The following is an 18,924-nucleotide window of genomic DNA, read 5'->3' on the forward strand; positions in this document are numbered from 1 at the left end:
CGTCCCTGTGGCCGGGCCAGAGCAGTGGCCCAGCGATCACTCTTAACTGCCTTAGCCTTGGAGAGACTCGTCATTTTCTTTTCTTTTCTTTTTTTTTTTAAATATATTTTTATTGATTTCAGAGAGGAAGGGAGAGGGAGAGATTGATAGAAACATCAGTGATGAGAGAGAACCATTGGTCGGCTGCCTCCTGCACGCCCCCCACTGGGGATCGAACCTGAAACCTTTTGTTGTACGGGATGACGCTCCAACCAACTGAGCCACCGCCAAGGCTGTAGGAAAGTTTTAAAACATTATTCACCTCCCACTCACCCTGCCCAATCCTATCAGATAAGCCTTGAATGTCTCCTCTCTCTTCCCTCCACATTCCAGGTGCTGTTCAACCAGTTCAAGTACTTTTTCAACCTCTATTTCTTACTCCTCGCCTGCTCGCAGTTTGTACCTGAAATGAGACTCGGTGCGCTCTACACCTACTGGGTCCCCCTGGTGAGTAACGCGCCCTGTCTGCTCAGTGACCGCAGCTTGGGACAGACAGCTTTGTCTCTTTCACTCTAGCATGTGGAATGGGAGAGTAGCCCTTTCAGGGAGAGGGCACCCTCAAGCTAACTCATTGGGCGCCCCCAAGATTTTAAGGTTGCAGCTCCATTTCCTACATCAGCAGGGTCAGACGATAGTGAGTTCTGTGCCATTCCTTCCTTCTGTCACTCTGCTCCTCCGTCATTCATCGTCTCAGCAAACCAAGTGGCAAATGAGGGAGGCCAAGCCCCGGTTTCTGTGGACTGTGCTGTTTGAATTGTTTCCTGAGACTCCATGTTCTACTTACTCTGTGTATACTATTTAGTGGGAGGGTTTAAAAAAGTAACAGATTCTGTGCTTTCATGTGTATGAATGTGAGAGAATTGACCAGATTGTCCCTCCATTCCTTCCCTTGCCTTCTTTTCTTTCTTCCTTTCCTTTGCCACTATGTTGGGTGCTGGGGGCTGCAGTGATGAACAAAACATATAAATTCCTGCTCTCATGGAATTGATTTTCAGAGGGATAGACAATAAACAGATTAATAAAGTTGCTTCAAATTGTGGGAAGGCCTGTGACCTTAACAGAATAAGGTCATAGGACAGGCGGAGTATCCCAGGCTCCTGGAGTGTTTGCTGAATGGGTGAAGGTGGGGGCTGGGAGCTGTGGAGGGGCAGACTAGCCAGGGTGGCCACGGAAGGCCTCTTGAGGAGGTGATGGGAAGGGGAATAGGAGGGTGGGAGGACTCTGGGCAGACAGCAGCCGTGCAAAGGCCCTGTGGTAGACAGGAGCTCAGAGGACTTGGCGAACAGAAAGCGGCTCAGCATGACTGGCACTGGAGAGGGCAGAGCTGATGTCTTTTTCTCCAGAGACATCATGAAGTGTATGTAATTGCTGCCTGTTTCTCTCTCAGCTGGACTCAGGGAACACTTAGATTCTCTTTTCACAAACATGGTTAAATTTTTTTAAAAAAATATTTTTATTGATTTCAGACAGGAAGGGTGAGGGGAAGAGAGAGAGAAACATCAATGGTGAGAGAGAATCATTGATTGGCTGCTTCCTGCACGCCCCCTACTGGTGATAGAGCCTGCAACCCGGGCATGTGCCCTTGACCGGAATCAAACCCTTCAGTCTGCAGGCTGATGCTCTATCCAAATTGAGCCAAACTGGCCAGGGCTAAATTTTTAATTGGAAGAAGATTTGTTTTAAAATTGATATTTAGAGAGGGGAAAGGGGAAAGAGAGAGGAACTTTGATTTGTTGTTCCACATATAAGAAACAGCCAGTGAATGCATAAGTAAATGGAACAACAAATGTATGTTTCTCTCTCTCTCCCTTCCTCTTTTTCTCTAAAAATAAAGAAAATTTAAAAAAAGATATACACAGTTCTGAGTAATTTTTCTTTCTAATCTTCAACACCTCTTCTTGACTTTTGAACACTGACAACTCACTAAAACAATGTGAGAGCACTGTGTGAGTTGGACACACTCCGCCCGGTGCTCCCCTAGAAGTGGTAGGAGTTCCTTAGGACCTGGCGTGGGTGGCTTTGTGCTCAGGGCACCCACTGGGGCGTGGAATGCTCCAGACCCTGCCTCTCAAGTCTGTGTATTGGCTTCTTTGCAAACCCAGATGTGCTGCTCTCTGCTGCCTCCCAAGGGGCTTCTGTTCATTTCCCTTTTCCTTTTTCAATTACAAAGGGACGCTTCCCTATTGGAAAGAAATCTGAAGAACAACTGGGGGGAAAAAACCCCCACACAGATGCCCCTCCCTGTGCAGCCGCCCCCGAGATGCCCCATTTATGTTCTGGTCGATTTCCTTTTCGTCCCTTACATGTGCCTGTGTTTTGTGTGCACTCTAACGTACAGTGTAGTAAATTCTGTATGTTATGTAAATGCATATGTTTTGTAAATTGGGATCCCAAGTGCCCACGAAGATAGCTAGCTGTGTGTCTCCCCTCCTCCCTGCCTCTTGCACCTCAAGAGTGATATCTGACCTGGCGTCTGTCCTCGTTCTTCACGGTACCCGTCTGCCCAGCCTGTGGTATAAACCCATCACCCGACAGGTTCTGGGGTACAGATCTGTTCTCACCCCCACTACTTCGTCTACCTTATCTGGCATGTATGGTGGGGAGGGGACGTCAGCCACATTGGGAATAAGCTTTTCATTCTCTTAACCAGATGCATGTGGATACAACTAAGGGGGGGATGGATTTAACAGGAATTCACACGCCTGAGAAAGTTGGTGAGAATGAGAGCTCTGTTGAATTCTCCCAGAGGCGGTCAGCGAGGGTCCTGTGGGCTGGAGGCGAAGCGAGCTGCCCGGGGAAAGGATTCCCCGCTCGATAAGGGAGAACTGAGGGGCCAAGGAGACTGGGGAAGTCGCTTGAGGTCGTGGTCGGAGGTGAAGGGTTTCGGTCTCGCAGCGACGGAGCTCCCTCCCTTTCTCCGAGGAAAGGTCTTGGATGTCAGAAGGGCTCTGGGCTGCACGGGAGGCCGTGTGTACAGGGAGATTCGTTGCGGCTTGTTGCGTATAATGAAAAATTGGAAACACACACTTGTCCGTCGGTAGTTACCCACATGCTGGTGGAGCTGCTCCGGGGTGCTGCCCAGGAGTGAGAAGCCGGGAAGTCACTCTACGGGTGCTGACCCGGGAGGGTGTGACTCACATTTTTCTTGACGTGGAAAAAGCAAGTTGCAGAACAACATGGACCGTATGTTCCAATTTTTATGACCCTCTCCCTCCCCCGCAACAAATACAGGGGTGGGCAAAAGTAGGTTTACCGTTGTGAGTACCCAAACAGAGTTCATTCTTGTGTTATTATTTATTAGTGTATATTTATTTGTATTACAACTGGGGTGAGGCAAGAGGGCTGGGGTGACCTGGTGGGCTCCCACCCCTTCCAGTCCTGTCTCCTTGCTTTCCATGTCCCTGGGATTTTCCAGGAGAAATCGGAGACCTGATTTTCAGTGTAAGCCACTGACCCCTGGTTTTCCTGGGACCCGGCCTCAGCTAGAAGCCGGCAGGTTGACGGCAGCCTCGGGCCATCCTGAGGTTTCTAACTGCATCAGGGCCCCTGGGACGGTTCAGGACGCAGAGGGGATGTTTGTCTTGTAGAAGTCCTGGCTTTCTTTCCGGGGCCTGCAGAGCAGGGAGCTTGGGGTGGAAGATGAATTGGACACCACCTATTTCTAGGTGACTGTAGCTGACTTCCCCGAAAGGCCCTAGATGTTTGTGCAGGGAATCAACGTGCAGTTCTTGGCTAGAACACATTTTGAAATGTCTCTGACCATCTTGAAAGCCCTGGCATTTCAAACCCAGGTAGGGGCGCAGTGGCTCAGCGTGAGGGCTGTGGAGCGCGTGGCTGAGTGCAGGCCTTGGCCGCACTTTGATGAGAAGTTGTGTCATCTGAACAAACTGCTGAGCCTCAGTTTCCACATCTGTAAAACGGGTGATCAGGTCTATTTCCTTGGCTTGTTGGGAGGATTACATGAAATAACACGGAAAATGCTTCCGATAGCTCCTGGCATATAGAAAATAGTCTCATTTTAATTTTTAAAACCTGTGCTAGTGACACTGTTGTTCACTGTCTGGATTAAGTTTTAGTTTTTAATACTTTTTTCTTGGTACTAATATAGTAGAGGAAGAAGTTCTTCAGGAGATAGCAGAAATAGCCCATAACATTGTATGAAGGCCAAGTAATAAATCTAGATTTTTTTGTTATTAAGATATAATTTATACACCATAAAATGCACAGACACGGCCCAGCTGGCGTAGCTCGGTGGTTGAGCGTGGACCTATGAATCAGGTCACGGTTCAATTCCCAGTCAAGGCACATGCCCGGGTTGTGGGCTGGATCCCCAGTGTGGGGCGTGCAGGAGGCAGCCGATTCATGATTCTCTCTCATCATTGATGTTTCTCTCTCTCTCTCTTTTCCCTTCCTCTCTGAAATCAGTAAAAAAAGATACACACACACACACACACACACACATATATTTAAAAAAATGCACAGACACTGAGTTTCTGATTCAGTGAGTGTTGACCTTCATCAACACCCATGTAAACGCCGCCTCAGTAAGACGAGAACACTTCCATCGCTCCGGAAAGTTCCCAGTGCCCCTTTCCTGCCAACCCCTCCCCCGCCAGGGGCAGCTGCTTTTCTGAATTCTACCTCTTTCAGGCAGTTTTGTTTTCGCAGGTCGACTTTCGATGTTCAGCATCGCCACAGAGCCTATTGACACCTTCACATGGCTCTCTGTGCGCTGCCATGGCCTGCGTTTCTCCACAAGCTCAGCTTGGGCCCGACAGCCCCGGCCCACTTTCAGACCGCTTTCTAGATGTCTGTGGATGTGCAGGGCCTCCGAAGTTGGACGGCTGGAGTTGATTTCTGGACCACAGTTGCATCTCTTTGTAAATCAATTTCTAGCCCAGGGAATGGCGTGTCCTCCAGAATTAATGAGACCTGTGTGTTGGGGGCGGGGAAGGGTAGGTCGGACGAACTTGGGAGGCCGTGTTCATTGGCAGCAGGGAGGCTGCAGCTTCTGTCGTTACTTAGTTATTTATTTTGTTTAGTCCTTGCCCGAGGATGTTTTTCCATTGCTTTTTAGAGAGCGTGGAAAGGAGGGGAAGAGACAGAGGGAGAGAGATACAGCGCTGTGAGAGAGACACATCGATTGGCTGCCTCCTGCATGTGGGGATCCAGCCGCAGCCCGCACCCGCCCTTGCCTGGAATTAAACCTGGGACCCTACCGTCCACAGGCTGATGCTTCTGTCCACTGAGCCAAACTGGCTAGGGCGCAGCTTCTGTCTGCATGAGCACACACTCCCACTGTCATCCGTGTGGCTCAGCCAGGCCCATGCAGGGCAAAGAGAAACCAGGACATTTGAAGAAAACAAACAACAACAAAAACCTGGCCTCTGGCCAGAACAACAAAACTGCAGCGTGAGTGGGGGGGCGGGGAGGGGAGGAGGGGGGAGGGGCGCTGCAGACCGGGCCTGTGGTGCCGGAGCAAGCTTCCTCTCCTCCATACGAGGTCTGCAGGTCTGCGTATGCTTTTGTTCTGAAAGGGGCCGTTCTTCACATCTGACTGGCAGCAGGAGGCAGGAGGCGTCCTGGGATTGTAAAATATCTGGGGCTTTGGAGGAGGCCCACAAAGCAGCCCCTCTCTGGCTAGATGTACGTAAGGGATCTGAATCAAAGTTAATGCATTTCACAGGTCAACAGCATGAAAATGAAGTCAGCAAGCAATCCCTCCTGCTACCCTCCGTGGGAACCTTGCTGTCTGTGTTTTTAAAAAGTGATTTCAAAAGGAGGGATGATAAGGGCATCTCGTAAGAAAAATGAAGGAGGCCCTGGCCGGGTAGCTCAGCTGGTTAGAGCGTTGTCCTGATACTCCAAGGTTTTGGGTTTGATCCGGGTCAGGGCACACACAAGAAGCAACCAGTGAATGCTTAAATAAGTGGAACAGCAAACCCTTGTTTATTTCCTGCTCTTTTCTCTGTACCTCTCTCTCTAAAAATAAAATCAATAACATAAAAAAAATTATATTTAAAAGAAAAAAGAAAAATGGATGAAGGTTCTTGCCTTTGTGGATTCAAGAGGAAAACTGGATGGAAATAGGTCCATGCTGTGGACGACACACACCAGTCTCCCCCAGAGTTTGTGAGTTGGGGTGCCTGGCTCAGGAGGATCAGACAGTTTTACATTTCCTTTTTAGTAGCTGGTACTTACACTGTGAATGCGTTATAATGTTTCTTTATAAAAATGTAGGACATTACAGACATCCTGCAGTCCATCCCACTCCATCCTTGTCCCTCTTAGCAGAGGAATCTAACCAATAGTTAAGGAAATGGTAAAGTCTTTCTTTAAAAAAAAAAGTTTTTATTGATTTTTTGGAGAGCGAGGAAGGGAGATGGGGAGAGAAACATCAATCGGTTGCCTCCCATACATACCCCGACTGAGGGTTGAGCTTGCAGCCTGGGTATGTGCCCTGACCAGGAATTGAACCAGCAACTTTTCAGTGCATGGGATGATGCCCCACCAGCTGAGCCACACCGGCCAGGGCAGAAAGTCTTTCCTAGTGTATGGAATCTTCGTTATTTCTGTGGACGGTGTTCCATTTTATGTTCTGAAAGATTGATTTCCCCGCTGACCCTGTCCATGCAAGCAGCAGGTATCTCACTCTTTTTAGCTCCTGCTGGTGGTCCATCTCCTTGGCTCCGCCCACCGGAGTTTCTCTAGATGCAGAACAATGTGGCTGTTAAGATCTCAAGCCAGATTTCCTGTGTTCAAAATTCCTGCTTATCTATAATAATACAAGGGTAATATGCTAATTAGACCGGATGTCTTCCGGACGTCCTTCCTGACAAAGCCGGGGCCAGAGGGAAGCCAGCCGGGTCCCAGGTGCCTGCCAGCGGCTGGAGGAGGGAAGCCTGGGTCCCAGGTGCTGGAGAGAAGCTGGTGCCGGCAGCCAGAGGAAGGAAGGCCTACTTTTGCATGAATTTTCATGCATCAGGCCTCTAGTATATCTCTCTATATAAAAGCCTAAGCAACCATTATGATGGGACGACCAGCCGGTAGCTATGATGCGCACTGACCACCAGGGGGCAGATGCTCAATGCAGGTGTTACCCCCTGGTAGTCAGTGCACTCCCGTAGCCAACCTCCTGTGGCCGGTCAACCTCCCGCAATCCCTCCCCACCGTCCGGCCGGCCCTATGGGGAGGGATTGGGCGAGACAACTCAATTGGCCCTGATTGCCGGCCAAACCAAGGGACCCCACCCATGCATGAATTTGTGCACCGAGCCTCTAGTGTGTGTGTGTGTGTGTGTGTGTGTGTGTGTGTGTATAGTGTATAAAATTCCTAAGAGTTTTATTATTCAGCCTCTTTGTGCCTCAGTTTCCTTATCTGTAGCACAGTGATCTCGTATGGTAAATCTGTACATTGGGTGGTTGTGAGGGTGGAGTGCACTAATGGAAGGAAAGCACTTCAAAGGAGCCCAGCTCATGGCGAGCGAGATTCAGATGTTAGTGGTCACCCTCCAGCCATTGTCTGTGGATGGACAGTGTGGGTGTTTTGACATTTCTTACTCTCAGAAACCCTGAGACTAGGAGGTGGTGAATAGGGCTGTCCTTGTGCCTGCGTGTTGACGTGTGTTCCTCCAGGGTGTGTGTGTGGGAGACCCTTGGAGAAGCAGGTTTGCTGGGCATGTGCATTTGGGACCCTTAGCAGGCCCTGCCCTGCTGCCCGCTGGCCTTTTCTGTCCCCGGCCCCAGGAGAGGAAGGTGGGTTCCAGCAGGTCTCACTCTGTCCCCTCTCTCCGCAGGGCTTCGTGCTGGCCGTCACCGTCATCCGAGAGGCGGTGGAGGAAATCCGATGCTACCTGCGGGACAAGGAAGTCAACTCCCAGGTCTACAGCCGGCTCACAGTGAGAGGTCAGCCGGGGCTCCCCTGGGGCCGCCTCCTGCCGCCAGGCCTGGGCTGCAGGGCTGCAGCTCAATCATCGGTCGCTGACAGTCAGGGAGCAGAGTTCAAGGCCTGGGGCTGGCGGGGGTGTGGGCGCCGCGTGGCAGGACAGCCACTCAGTTGCTGGTACCAGGAGGCCAGCGTGTCGCTCGGGGCCTGGGGAGATGTGGGCCGCATCCCCAGGTGGCCAGGCCCTCTTAGAGGGGGTCCTGTGGGCTGACTTGCGCATCCTCAACCTGGAATTGAATTCTGTGCACTTGGCATCCTCGGGCCGCTAGGTCCTTACCCTTATGGGGTCTGGCTGCAGAGGGGAGCTGGGAACTTGGCCCTACATCCGTTTCCAAAGGAGCCACAGCTTTAAAAGCCACTCTTTCAACACCACAAAACCACTGTTACAACTGTGAGGCATTGGTTTCTGTTGATCTATTTATTTGTATACTTTCACATTGACTGTGGACATACAAGATGAGCCACATTCATTTTTTTTTAAAAGGCACCAGAGTCACGTAAATACTGCAACTGTGAAGACTTCTTTACTGGCATCTCCTCAGTCCTTAGAACTGAAGGGGACAGAGCCCGTAGTCTGACCCAGAGAGAACGGGAGCTAGCCTTCAGTCCTTAGCCCCGGGCCGGACACCAGCGTGTTAAATGGTGGATTTAAAACCCACCCCAAACCCCACAAAACTACCCGCCAAGGTGGACTTCTGCTTCCCACTCCCAGTCCTAGAGTAGATTTCCTGTGAGGCTGTGTTCAGAAAGGAGAGACAGTTCCTGTCTGCAGTCCCCTAAGATGACCGATCCCATTCAAGGATTAATGTTTTAGGAGAGGCTTGAGGGAGTGGGAGCTGTGTCTCGCCTGCAGGAAAGGGGGAATTCTGAAAGAGACGAGACAGGTGCGGGAGGAGCTGGGCCCCGGGCCTGGCGTGAACTGCTGTTGTTCAGCGCTTTAGTCTTCCCGGGTTTTCAGTAGAATTTTCCTTTTGGGAAAAATGTCAGAGGAATATATTTTGGCCTCCACACCCCCCCCCCCCCCCCCGCCCCGGCTCGCCCCCCCCCAAACATTGAAATTTTGACATAATTCCTTGAGGGCATGAAGTGTTTTTGTTTTAGTGCACTGAATAGATTTTCATAGTTGGTGGTCTTCAAAATTTGCAAGTCTGTGGGAGAAGGGGGACTTTAGAGGGGTATAGAAATACGTGTTTTGTTATTGCTAAACCACTGCGTTTAGGACATTTTGCAAACTAAAGAATAAGAACCCAGCCTAATCTTTGCAAAGGCAGGTGGCCTGGGGGTTCCATGTGGGTAATCAGAAGGCCCCTCTGGGGAGGCGTTTTGTGTGGTTTGTGTATATGAAACCCTCCCTTAATAACGTATCCTGACGATGACATTTGCAATGCTTGGCAACCCACAAAAGCCCCGGCAGCGGCCGCTGGGTCTGTTTAGAGGAGGGGCTTTGGGAGGCCTTCCATTCATCTGTCCAGCGCCGCCCGCCCTTCCCTTCGCTTCTTTTCATACTGCAATGGCTTTTCCGGGCGAGGTTTTCGTGCCCTCCCCTGCAGGCCCCTCTCAGCTGCTGCTACCATCCCCTCCATCCTTGCAAAGGCCCCAGAGAGAATTGGCAGATGGCTCCAGCAGTAAAAACTTGTCTTCCTTTGTCGGCCTCCCTTTGGGACCCACGGCTCCCATTGTCATGCCAATTCGACAGGAGAGGCCAGGGAGCCGAGCTCTGAATATTAACCCAGGCCCTCGCCCTGCGGTTTGTTTTGAAAGCCCCAAAACGGGCGACCAAAAAACTGTCAGCCAGGGACGTGATGGAGGTGAGTTTAGCTATTTGATCCACTTTGAGGGGGAAGGGCCAGAGAGAAAAGCCCAAGCAGAAGGCTTCAGAGGGAGGAAGAGAAAGAAGCCTTTTTTGACCTTACTGCACTACTTAATGACTCAGTAATTTTTTCTTGAGTGAGACATTTCACCAAGAATTCAATGAAGCCCAAAAGCGAGATGAAGCAAATAGGGACATGTATGTCCACGCAGGTCTGTTTTCTTTTTTGATCACAGGACAACTTAAAATGGACTTTCAACACTCCTTCCGGAGTTCAGAAATGCTTAGAAACCAGAATATCAAGTCTGCGACCACTAGATGGTAGGCCATGAGCTTTCCCTGCGTTCAACATCATTTCCTGGCTAAGAAAGCAGTGCTTGGATTAAATAAGATAGTTAAACATTTGGGGGTCATAATGTCTAACTAGCAAAAAGCTGCAGACATCCTGCAGGGAACTCGTGCAAGCCGGTCACCCCGGGTCCTCAGCGGTCAGCGTGTTGCTAGCCTCTCTCTGTCTTAGCCATTAGAGATTAAGGTGAGGATATCATTCCTTTTGCCCCTAAACACTTCAGTGTTTAATTCCTAAGAGGACGGTTCTCTTACATAACACAGTACAGTGAGCCAAATCAGGAAATTTAACATTGAGGCATTTCTATTAATCAGATCTAGAATCCTTTCTCAAAATTGGCCATTTGTCCCTAAAATGTCCTTTAGTAGCATTATTTAAAAAAATTGATTTTAGGGAGGAAGAGGGAGGAGAGAGAGAGAGAGAGAGAGAGAGAGAGAGAGAGAGAGAGAGAGAGAGAGAGAGAGAGAAAGAGAAAGAGAGAGAGAGAAAGAAAGATAGAAACATCTATTTGTTGTTTATACACTCATTGGTTGATTCTTGTATGTGCCCTGACTGGGGATCAAACCTGTAACCTTGGCATATTGGGGTGACATTAATCAGCTGAGCTACCCGGCCAGGGCTGCAACATTTTTTTTCTTGGTCCAGGAACCAATCCAGGGTTGCCAATTGTGTTTAGCTGCCCTCTCTCTCTCCTTCACCCTCCAGCCTGGCATAGCTTCATGATGTTGGCAGTTTTTGAAAAGGATAGGCCAGTTTTTGTCCAGTTACTTCGCAGCTTGTCCCTCAACTTGTGTTTGCCTCATGTCTCAAAGTTAGATTCATGGCGTGCATTTTGGCAGGAATTAATATAGTTTTAAGAATGTCAGTGGCACAGACTCTAAGTCAGGATGTTGCCAAAGTTTTAGAGGCATTATGTTAATCAAACTGAAAAACTTTGAGGAAAAAGAATTCTATTTTGAACAGCTGAACTAAAAGCCCTGATAATAATGAGGAGTTCTCCATCAGAGGGAAGTTACTTTAAAAAAAAATTTTTTTTTTAATTGATTTCAGAGAGGAATGGAAAGGTAGAGAGAGAGATAGAAACATCAGTGATGAGAGAGAATCATTGACTGGCTGCCTCCTGCATGCCCCACACTGGGGATCAAGCTCGCAACCCGGCCATGTGCCCTTCACCAGAATTGAACCTGGGACCCTTCTGTCTGTAGGTGAACACTTTATCCACTGAGCCAAACCAGAAAGGGTGGAAGTTACTTTTTTTTTTTTTTAATAGCTGCTTCCAACACTTTTTTTCCAGACTATATATGGCTAATATGCAAAGTGTCCCCATGGGAGTTTGGGAGACCGGGAGTTCTGTAGCTCTTTATGACATATGCTGACCATCAGGGGGTGGCACAGAGTGAAGGAGGGCCCTGGCTGGCAGCTGGAAGGCCCTGATGGGCCATGATCGCAGCCAGGCCTAGGGACCCTACCCGTGTATGAATTTCTTGCACTGGGCCTCTAGTATTCCAATAAAACAACAAAAAGGTTATAAAAATACCTGAAGTATATGAAAAATCACAGAAAAATATATACAAATGGTGAATATACATATGAAAGGATCTCAGGCTGCTTCCAACATTTTAGATTCTCTTATTTCATTCAGTGTGTACCTAAAACAACAGACCAATTGGATTCATTTTTAATGTAATTGTCATGGTCTAATGAGTATTTGAAGTATTTTATTAATATAACTAGAGGCCCAATGCACAAAAATTTGTGCAATAGGGGGGGGGTCCCTCAGCCTGGCCTGTGCCCTCTCGCAGTCTGGGAACCCTTCGGGGGTTGTCCACCTGCTGGGTTAGGAGTACTCCCCAGGGGATCAGGCCTAAGCTGGCAGTCAGACATCCTTAGTGCTGCTGAGGAGGCAGGAGAGGCTCCCACCACCACCGCTGTACTGGCAGCCATCAGCCTGGCTTGTGGCTGAGCACAGCTCCCCCTGTAGGAGCGCACTGACCACCAGGGGACAGCTCCCGCATTGAGCGTCTGCCCCCTGGTGGTCAGTGTGTGTCATAGTGACCAGTCATTCCCAGTCGTTCTGCTGTTAGGGTCAATTTGCATATTACCCTTTTATTATATAGGATTAGCCATATAAAAGGGAGTGACTTTTTATTCATTCTTTTAAGGATATTTGAGACTCCATTTTGTCCAAAATCTACAATAGGTTTCTGTTTTATTATGAAAATTGGAGAGCTTTTATTAGTTGCTGCAGTGGTTTGGATTGTTTATTCACTTATGAATTCCATTACTTTTTTGGGGAAAAAATAGTGAGATTTGATGGAATTTTCTCTCTCCTGTATAAAGTATCTCTAAAGATTAACTTTTGGGATTTTAATTTATGTTCCTTAACTTTAATATATGATAATCTACAATAGATTTCTGTTTTACAAAAATAAACATAAGGGTCTGGGCTTAGGGAATTCATGGTCCAGTGAGGTATCCAGGCATATAAGTCGATAACTTTAAGAAGCTAACTAAAAAGAACTTATATGCTTGTATGCGTTACCCATGAATACGGACAGTAGGGTGGTGAAAGCCTGGGGCTGGGTGGGTACCAGGTGGTGGGTGGGGGGCAAGGAGGCAAAAAAGGGAGAGACATTTGTGATACCCTCAACAATAAAGATCAAATCAAATCAAATCAAAAAGCTAACTAATAATTATGCTTTATGGGCATGAATGTGGGGCCCTTATGAGGAAGGTCCCCTTCTTGACCACTGCACTCCTGGTTCTGAGCTTGTACTGGATTCAGAACTCGGCGTCCACCTCCTCCCCGCTGTGTGGGCAGATTGCTTAACCTGCCAGTAATTGGAGGTGATAGTAGTACCTCCTGCCTAAGAGTTGCTTAAATGTAACTCCTACATGGGAAGAACGTAGGACTGTGCCTGCGATTGGATGTGTGCTCAAGAAAGGCAGTGCTGGTGGTATTGCAGCAAGGGCCCATTAAGTGTTGGTGGATGAATCAATGGAGGTATTAGCCAAGGGTGATGGAGGTTGTGGGAGTCCATTAGAGAGGAGTTGATGATGTCTTCCAAAAGAGATAACCTTCATCCTGAGTCTCACAGGACGGGAGAGACCAGGACTGGCTACATTAAAAAATGAACCTGTGATGAGGCCCTTGTGCAAAAATTATTAAGATTTTCAAAATGGTGACAGTAGATCACTAAACCAAGTAAGGGGCCCTTAGGATCAGTCCTGGGATCACATGCCCATGACGTTGCCCTGATAAGAGCTCCCCAAAGGCCCCGTCATGATTGCTAGGAGTGCGGCGGAGAGAGCCCTAGGTCCTGGCTCCATCTTGCTCTTCCCCATGCGGCTGCCTCCCTGAGCCTCTCCCTCCTGGGAGAACAGAAGAAAAGACCACGTAGGCCCGTGAGGACCGAGACTCTGGGAAAGTGGGAAGTTGACTCTGTGACCCAGGAATCCGTACAAGACCTGCTACAGGGGATGGTGACAGTGGAGCTGTTGGAAAAATGCTGTCCACATTGGAAAGCAGGAGGCAAGGAAAACGAGGAAAGGTGACTTACCGTAGCCAGCAGGTGCTGGAGGTCAGGCCTGTCATTTTTAAACGGCCCCGTGCAGGGAGCTTTTCTGGGGAACTGGGGCGCAGAGAGGGAAAGCACCCTGTCTGAGTGATGCAACTAGCTAGGGACTGGAACCCCGGCCTGTCTGAATGTCAGCCCTTCGTCTGTAAGTCCAGGCACCTACTGTGTGCCAGGAGCTAGCGCAGCACTTTGCCATAGACCAGGGGTGGGCAAACTTTTTGACTCGAGGGCCACAATGGGTTCTTAAACTGGACCGGAGGGCCGGAACAAAAGCATGGATGGAGTGTTTGTGTGAACTAATATAAATTCAAAGTAAACATCATTACATAAAAGGGTACGGTCTTTTTTTTTTTTTTTTTTTTAGTTTTATTCATTTCAAACAGGCCGGATCCCGCCCGCGGGCTGTAGTTTGCCCACGGCTGCCATAGACAATCTCAACGATTGCCAGAGTGTTCCTCCTAAATACAAATGCTGCAGAAGGACTTCTAAGATTTAAGTCGTTTTAAAACACATTTGCATTTTTTAAATTGATTTGAGAGAGACAGACATCGATTATTTGTTGTTCCATTTATTTATGCATTTGTTGGTTGATTCTTTTTTTAAAAAAATATTTTTATTGATTTCAGAGAGGAAGGGAGAGGGATAGAGAGATAGAAACATCAATAATGAGAAAGAATCATTGATCAGCTGCCTATTGCACCGAGCCCACAACGCGGGCATGTGCCCTTGACCAGAATTGAACCTGGGACCCTTCAATCTGTAGTCTGACACTCTATCCACTGAGCTAAACCAGCTAGGGCTGTTGGTTGATTCTGTATGTGCCCTGCCTGGGGATGGAACCCAAAACCTTGGGGTATCGGGATGACACTTTAACCAACGGAGCCCCCCGTCCAGGGCCCATTGCTCAGTCCAAAGAAACTTCTCAGTCCAGCGTTCTCATTCTGAGGTGGGCAGACTGTGGAAAGCCATGTCAGGGTAATGCTCTCAGATAAAGGAAAGCCCCTCTTCCCTCCTGCCTGAGTCCACATTTCCACGGGATCAGAGACCTAAGAGAGATTCCTAGACTTTGATGAGTTTTATGGCCCTAATGATGGAGCTGTCTCCCCAGAGTAACACCATTCGGCGACCCTGGAAACCCCAAAGGCCGCGAGGAGAGGATCTTGAAGGTGGAACAGACTCAGCAACACTTAGTTTACTTGAAAGATTTGGGTGGGGCCAGGAAGAAAGAATGAGTCCATGAGTAATTTCTCATTATACTTATCTTCCCCAAACCAAAAGTTTAATTCTGGAGAGGGGTCCCTCCGCCTTGATTATCACAGGAGGCGGGCAGTGGGATTTGCATTTTCACAGGATGAATTCCAGGTCTTCATACCAGGAATGTTTTCCCAGACTGACTTGTGATCAGGGGCTAAAGGAAGCCAGCAGATAATTAGCCTTGAAAGAAACTGCAAACAGAGCACAATTAACACGATCCCTGATGTGTCTTTCCTGCTGGGGACATCTGGGCACCCCGGGAACCATAAGCCATAAACCAGAGGTCTACGCAAAAGGCAGGGCGTCTCTCCCACCTTGAGCTTTTTAGTCCATATGTGGTGTGAAAACCAGATCTCCCCTCTCCCCCAGTTCTTCCCAGATAGCTCTGCAGTTACAGAATAACCCCAAGGATCTCATCCCCACTTGGGAGTGATATCTTTTTTTTTCAATTCAGTTCAAAATCCACATCGAACCGTTACTTAGGATTGCAATTAATGCGACTGACTGTTGAGGTCAAAGGTCATATGTGTTTCTTTTGGGGAATTATATTTTGCTGGAGTTCATCAGAAGGTCGGATAGTGTAGGGAAGATGCGTTTATTAATGGGGAGTAGTTTAGCTGCTAGTTAATTAACAAAACTCTGTATTCCTAAACAGAAGTACCACTTATGTTTTCAAAGTATAAGCTCTGTTCAGACACGGGAGAACACTAAGATATGCTTTCTACGTTTTTTAGAGAACCGCAGTGCTGGTCTTTTTTATATTATTGCAAAAAAAAGAAGTCCTTTCCTAAGGATTGCAAAGACCTCCTCTTCCTGAGCTCCTCTGGTTAAGATTCTCAGAGCATCTGCTTTTCCGAGTCTTATTCAGAACAGATTTGGCCAAACATTTTCTCATTCTCTGACACTTGCAAGTTGTTATTTCAGAGCCCTAAGTCTCTTTTTTTTTCTTCCAAAGTACTCAATTTCACTTCATTACAAATATTGGTGAACTAATCTATTGTTTAATTAAAAAAAAACAACCTCACATGCAAATTGTACTGTTATCTTTCCCAGAAGATATCCCCTCCACCGCTGGGGTGTTGGTCTGTTTCATCATTATTGGGCACCAGAAGCAACGAGAACCATTTCTATATTTATTTTAAAAGCCTCGGTTGGGTATAAACTTGTCACGTAGAAACTCCAGCCTTTTGTTTCTTAAGTTCCCACTATTTTAAACAAAAGCCCCAGGAAGTGGCCGTGGAATTCCCAATAATACTATTTAACCCTTTGCCTATTTTCAAATCACAGCCTTTTTCTTAGGCTTTGGGGAGCGCAGACGGCCGGATGAGAATGTGAAAATTTCAACTTTAAACCCTCCGTGTGCACTCTGCCGGGCCTGCAGGGGCGTTTTAGCGTCCACCCCAGGAAGTGTACACAAGCCGCAGCATTTACAACTCATCACTGTCACAGGCGGATTAGAGTGTGAGCTAAAGAGTAAAACATTAGCCAGGGTCAGCGCACGGGGATCGCGGTTTGAGATCTACAAAGCAATCTGTACCCTGCATGCACCGTGAAAAATAGAGTATTCTAGTAGCTGGCGGGGTTTGGGGTCAAAAAAAAAAAAAGGCCCACACATACTAGTGCCCAGAATTTATTTAAAAAAAAAAATTTTTTTTTTTTTTCAGGCTGTTCTGCATTTTGACTGAATTGCCATTTGCTTGTTTCCACTCCAGGGAAACATCTGGCTTCTGCCCCCAGTGTAGACAAACTGCTCTTATTCCAAGGCTGTCACCCATGAAGAGCACGGTTTGGGCTCGATGGGTTTGCTTACGAAAGGCTCGGGGTCCATCTCTACAGAAATAAACAGCGGTCGGCAGTAATTGGAAGTTTGCTCCCTGTTAGAAACCCCGGCTCAGAGGCCGCGTGGGCGAAGTGGCGAAAGCTGAAAGGATTAAATTCACTTTATAGAAAGCGTTTAGTGGTGGCGGATGTGGCCGGTGGAGCGTGTTCCACTTAACCTTTGTGGAGATCCCTCAGCCAGCTTCTGTCGAGGTTCTGCCAATGCATTAAAAACGCCCGGCGCCGAGGGGCCGAAGTGGGTGTTGGAGGGGCCACATGGGAGAGAGCTCTGGGAGGAAGTCTGGGTCCCGAGAATTCTGCTCTCAGAACCAGGCCAGGTTTCCCTGTGCACTTGGCAAAGGTGAGGTTACTGGGTGTTTCTATGTCTGTTCAGCACCAGCTACGTAATCCTTGGGGCCCAGTGCAAATGAAACCGTGGGAGGCCTTGTTCAGAAGTGATTAAGAATTGGGGGGGGAAAAAAGGTTATTAGGAGTTGTAACATGTCAGCAATTGGTCCTCCACCCAAGGTTTGGGGGGTGGGGGCTGTGGGCACACAGGTCGCTCTTCTGTTTCAGGGATATCTGGGCAGGGGAGGGGAAAGGAAACTTGGGAGGTATGACTGCTAGCTGCTCCGGGAGGTGGGGGTGCGGGGGGATTGGGGGGAGCCAGGGAAAATCACTGCTGTTTCTATTTCCCATGTGTCTGTGTTAGGAAGACGGAGCTTTCCCCGGGGGCATCTGCATTTCCTAGTTTCTGTGAGAACGATGGCAGAAAGCTCAGGACAGTGGTTACATGAAGATTGGAAATGGTGTTCTGGGTCCTCTCCACCACTGAAGAGCTTTCCGCCCTGAGTTCGTCCCAGCCACCGAGTGCTGGGCTCTTCACCGAACTCTGGGCCTCCCCTCCCCCCCTCCTCCCCCCTCGCGAGGCCTGTCCCTCCACTCTGAGCCCCTGCGCAGGGACATTTTACTCGGCTGAGCTGGGAAGCCATAGATGCTGGAGCATACATCGTACCAGTGCCTGCTTTCCCTCCTCGCCTCTCCCTGCTGCGTTTTCTCCTTTCCATTCTTTTCGTTTTGTTTCTCATTCAGACACAGGCTAAACACCGGCCCCACATACAGGCCTGAACTGCCCATTTTCAGATCGCGAGTGTGACAGCGAGGGGGAAGAGAGTCGCATTCGTGGTCAGGACCCGCGTGGGAGCTCAGCAGAGTGGGAGGGCTGAGGGTCTCCCTTTGTTGAGGCTGCGAAGTCGAGGTTCATCCCCTCTTCGCCCCCAAATACCAGCATGCTACTCGGGCAACCTTGGTGAAGAAGCACAAGTGACCTCTTGATGGCGTGGCCCCCCCCCACCCCCCATGGCTCCTGTGCCCACTATGGCCCCGTGGCCCTCCTCCTGAGAGGGAGCGGGCCGTTGGCTGCCCGTCCCCCAGGAGGAGTGCCCGTCCCCCAGGAGGGGTGCCCGTCCCCCAGGAGGGGTGCCCATCCCCCAGGAGGAGGGCCCGTCCCCCAGGAGGGGTGCCCGTGTGCGGGTCGGCCTGCTGGGGTAGCACAGACTGCCCTGCAGCCCAGCGGATTAAAGGGGTTTTTGTTGAGCCAGAGCAGATGGACGGAGAGCGGCAGAGTTCAAATTAACCCGTCATAAATCAGGACGCCCTGTAGGAAGGGAAAAATCTGGCAGGGGGTCAATGGGGAAAAAAGGGACATTTGTAATACTTTCAACAATAAAGATAAAAAAAGAAAAGAAATCTGAGCCTGGTCACTTAGACGTTTGCGCTAATTTAATTTATTATTTTTTCCTTATTAGAAAAGCACCTCGTGCTTATTTTAAAAAAACCGATGTGAAGAATTAAAGAAGCGTGTGAGCAGACAGAAAGATAAACCCCGCGTCCCCAGAATTAATTGCTGTCACCCCCTTCAGTCGAATCCTTCTGGTTTTGCCCTGTCTCCTGCTAACACACACACACACACACACACACACACACACACAGACACACGCCATTATTATTTAATAAGAGTAACATACTCTTTCACCTAGAGGTTGAAAGAAGGTGGGAACCAGGCCTCGAAGACCAGAAAGCCAGCGTGATAGTTTGGGTCAGGCCACCAGCATCAATTTGAGTAATAGAAC

At 48.8% G+C, this 18,924-nt stretch overlaps 1 protein-coding gene across 4 annotated transcripts in view; it reads left to right on the forward strand.

Annotated features, from left to right (window-relative positions):
• ATP9A (ATPase phospholipid transporting 9A (putative)) overlaps window positions 1-18,924 on the forward strand; it is a 119,065-nt gene that overhangs the window by 28,373 nt on the left and 71,768 nt on the right. For all 4 annotated transcript variants that reach the window (XM_059705290.1, XM_059705288.1, XM_059705289.1 and 1 more), the window contains exons 3-4: window positions 373-486; window positions 7,835-7,943. In XM_059705290.1, the coding sequence (XP_059561273.1) occupies window positions 373-486; window positions 7,835-7,943 (223 nt within the window). The remainder of the gene's footprint in view (window positions 1-372; window positions 487-7,834; window positions 7,944-18,924) is intronic.

This window comes from Myotis daubentonii, chromosome 8 (genome assembly GCF_963259705.1).
Source record: "Myotis daubentonii chromosome 8, mMyoDau2.1, whole genome shotgun sequence".
NCBI classification, from domain to species: Eukaryota; Metazoa; Chordata; class Mammalia; order Chiroptera; family Vespertilionidae; genus Myotis; species Myotis daubentonii.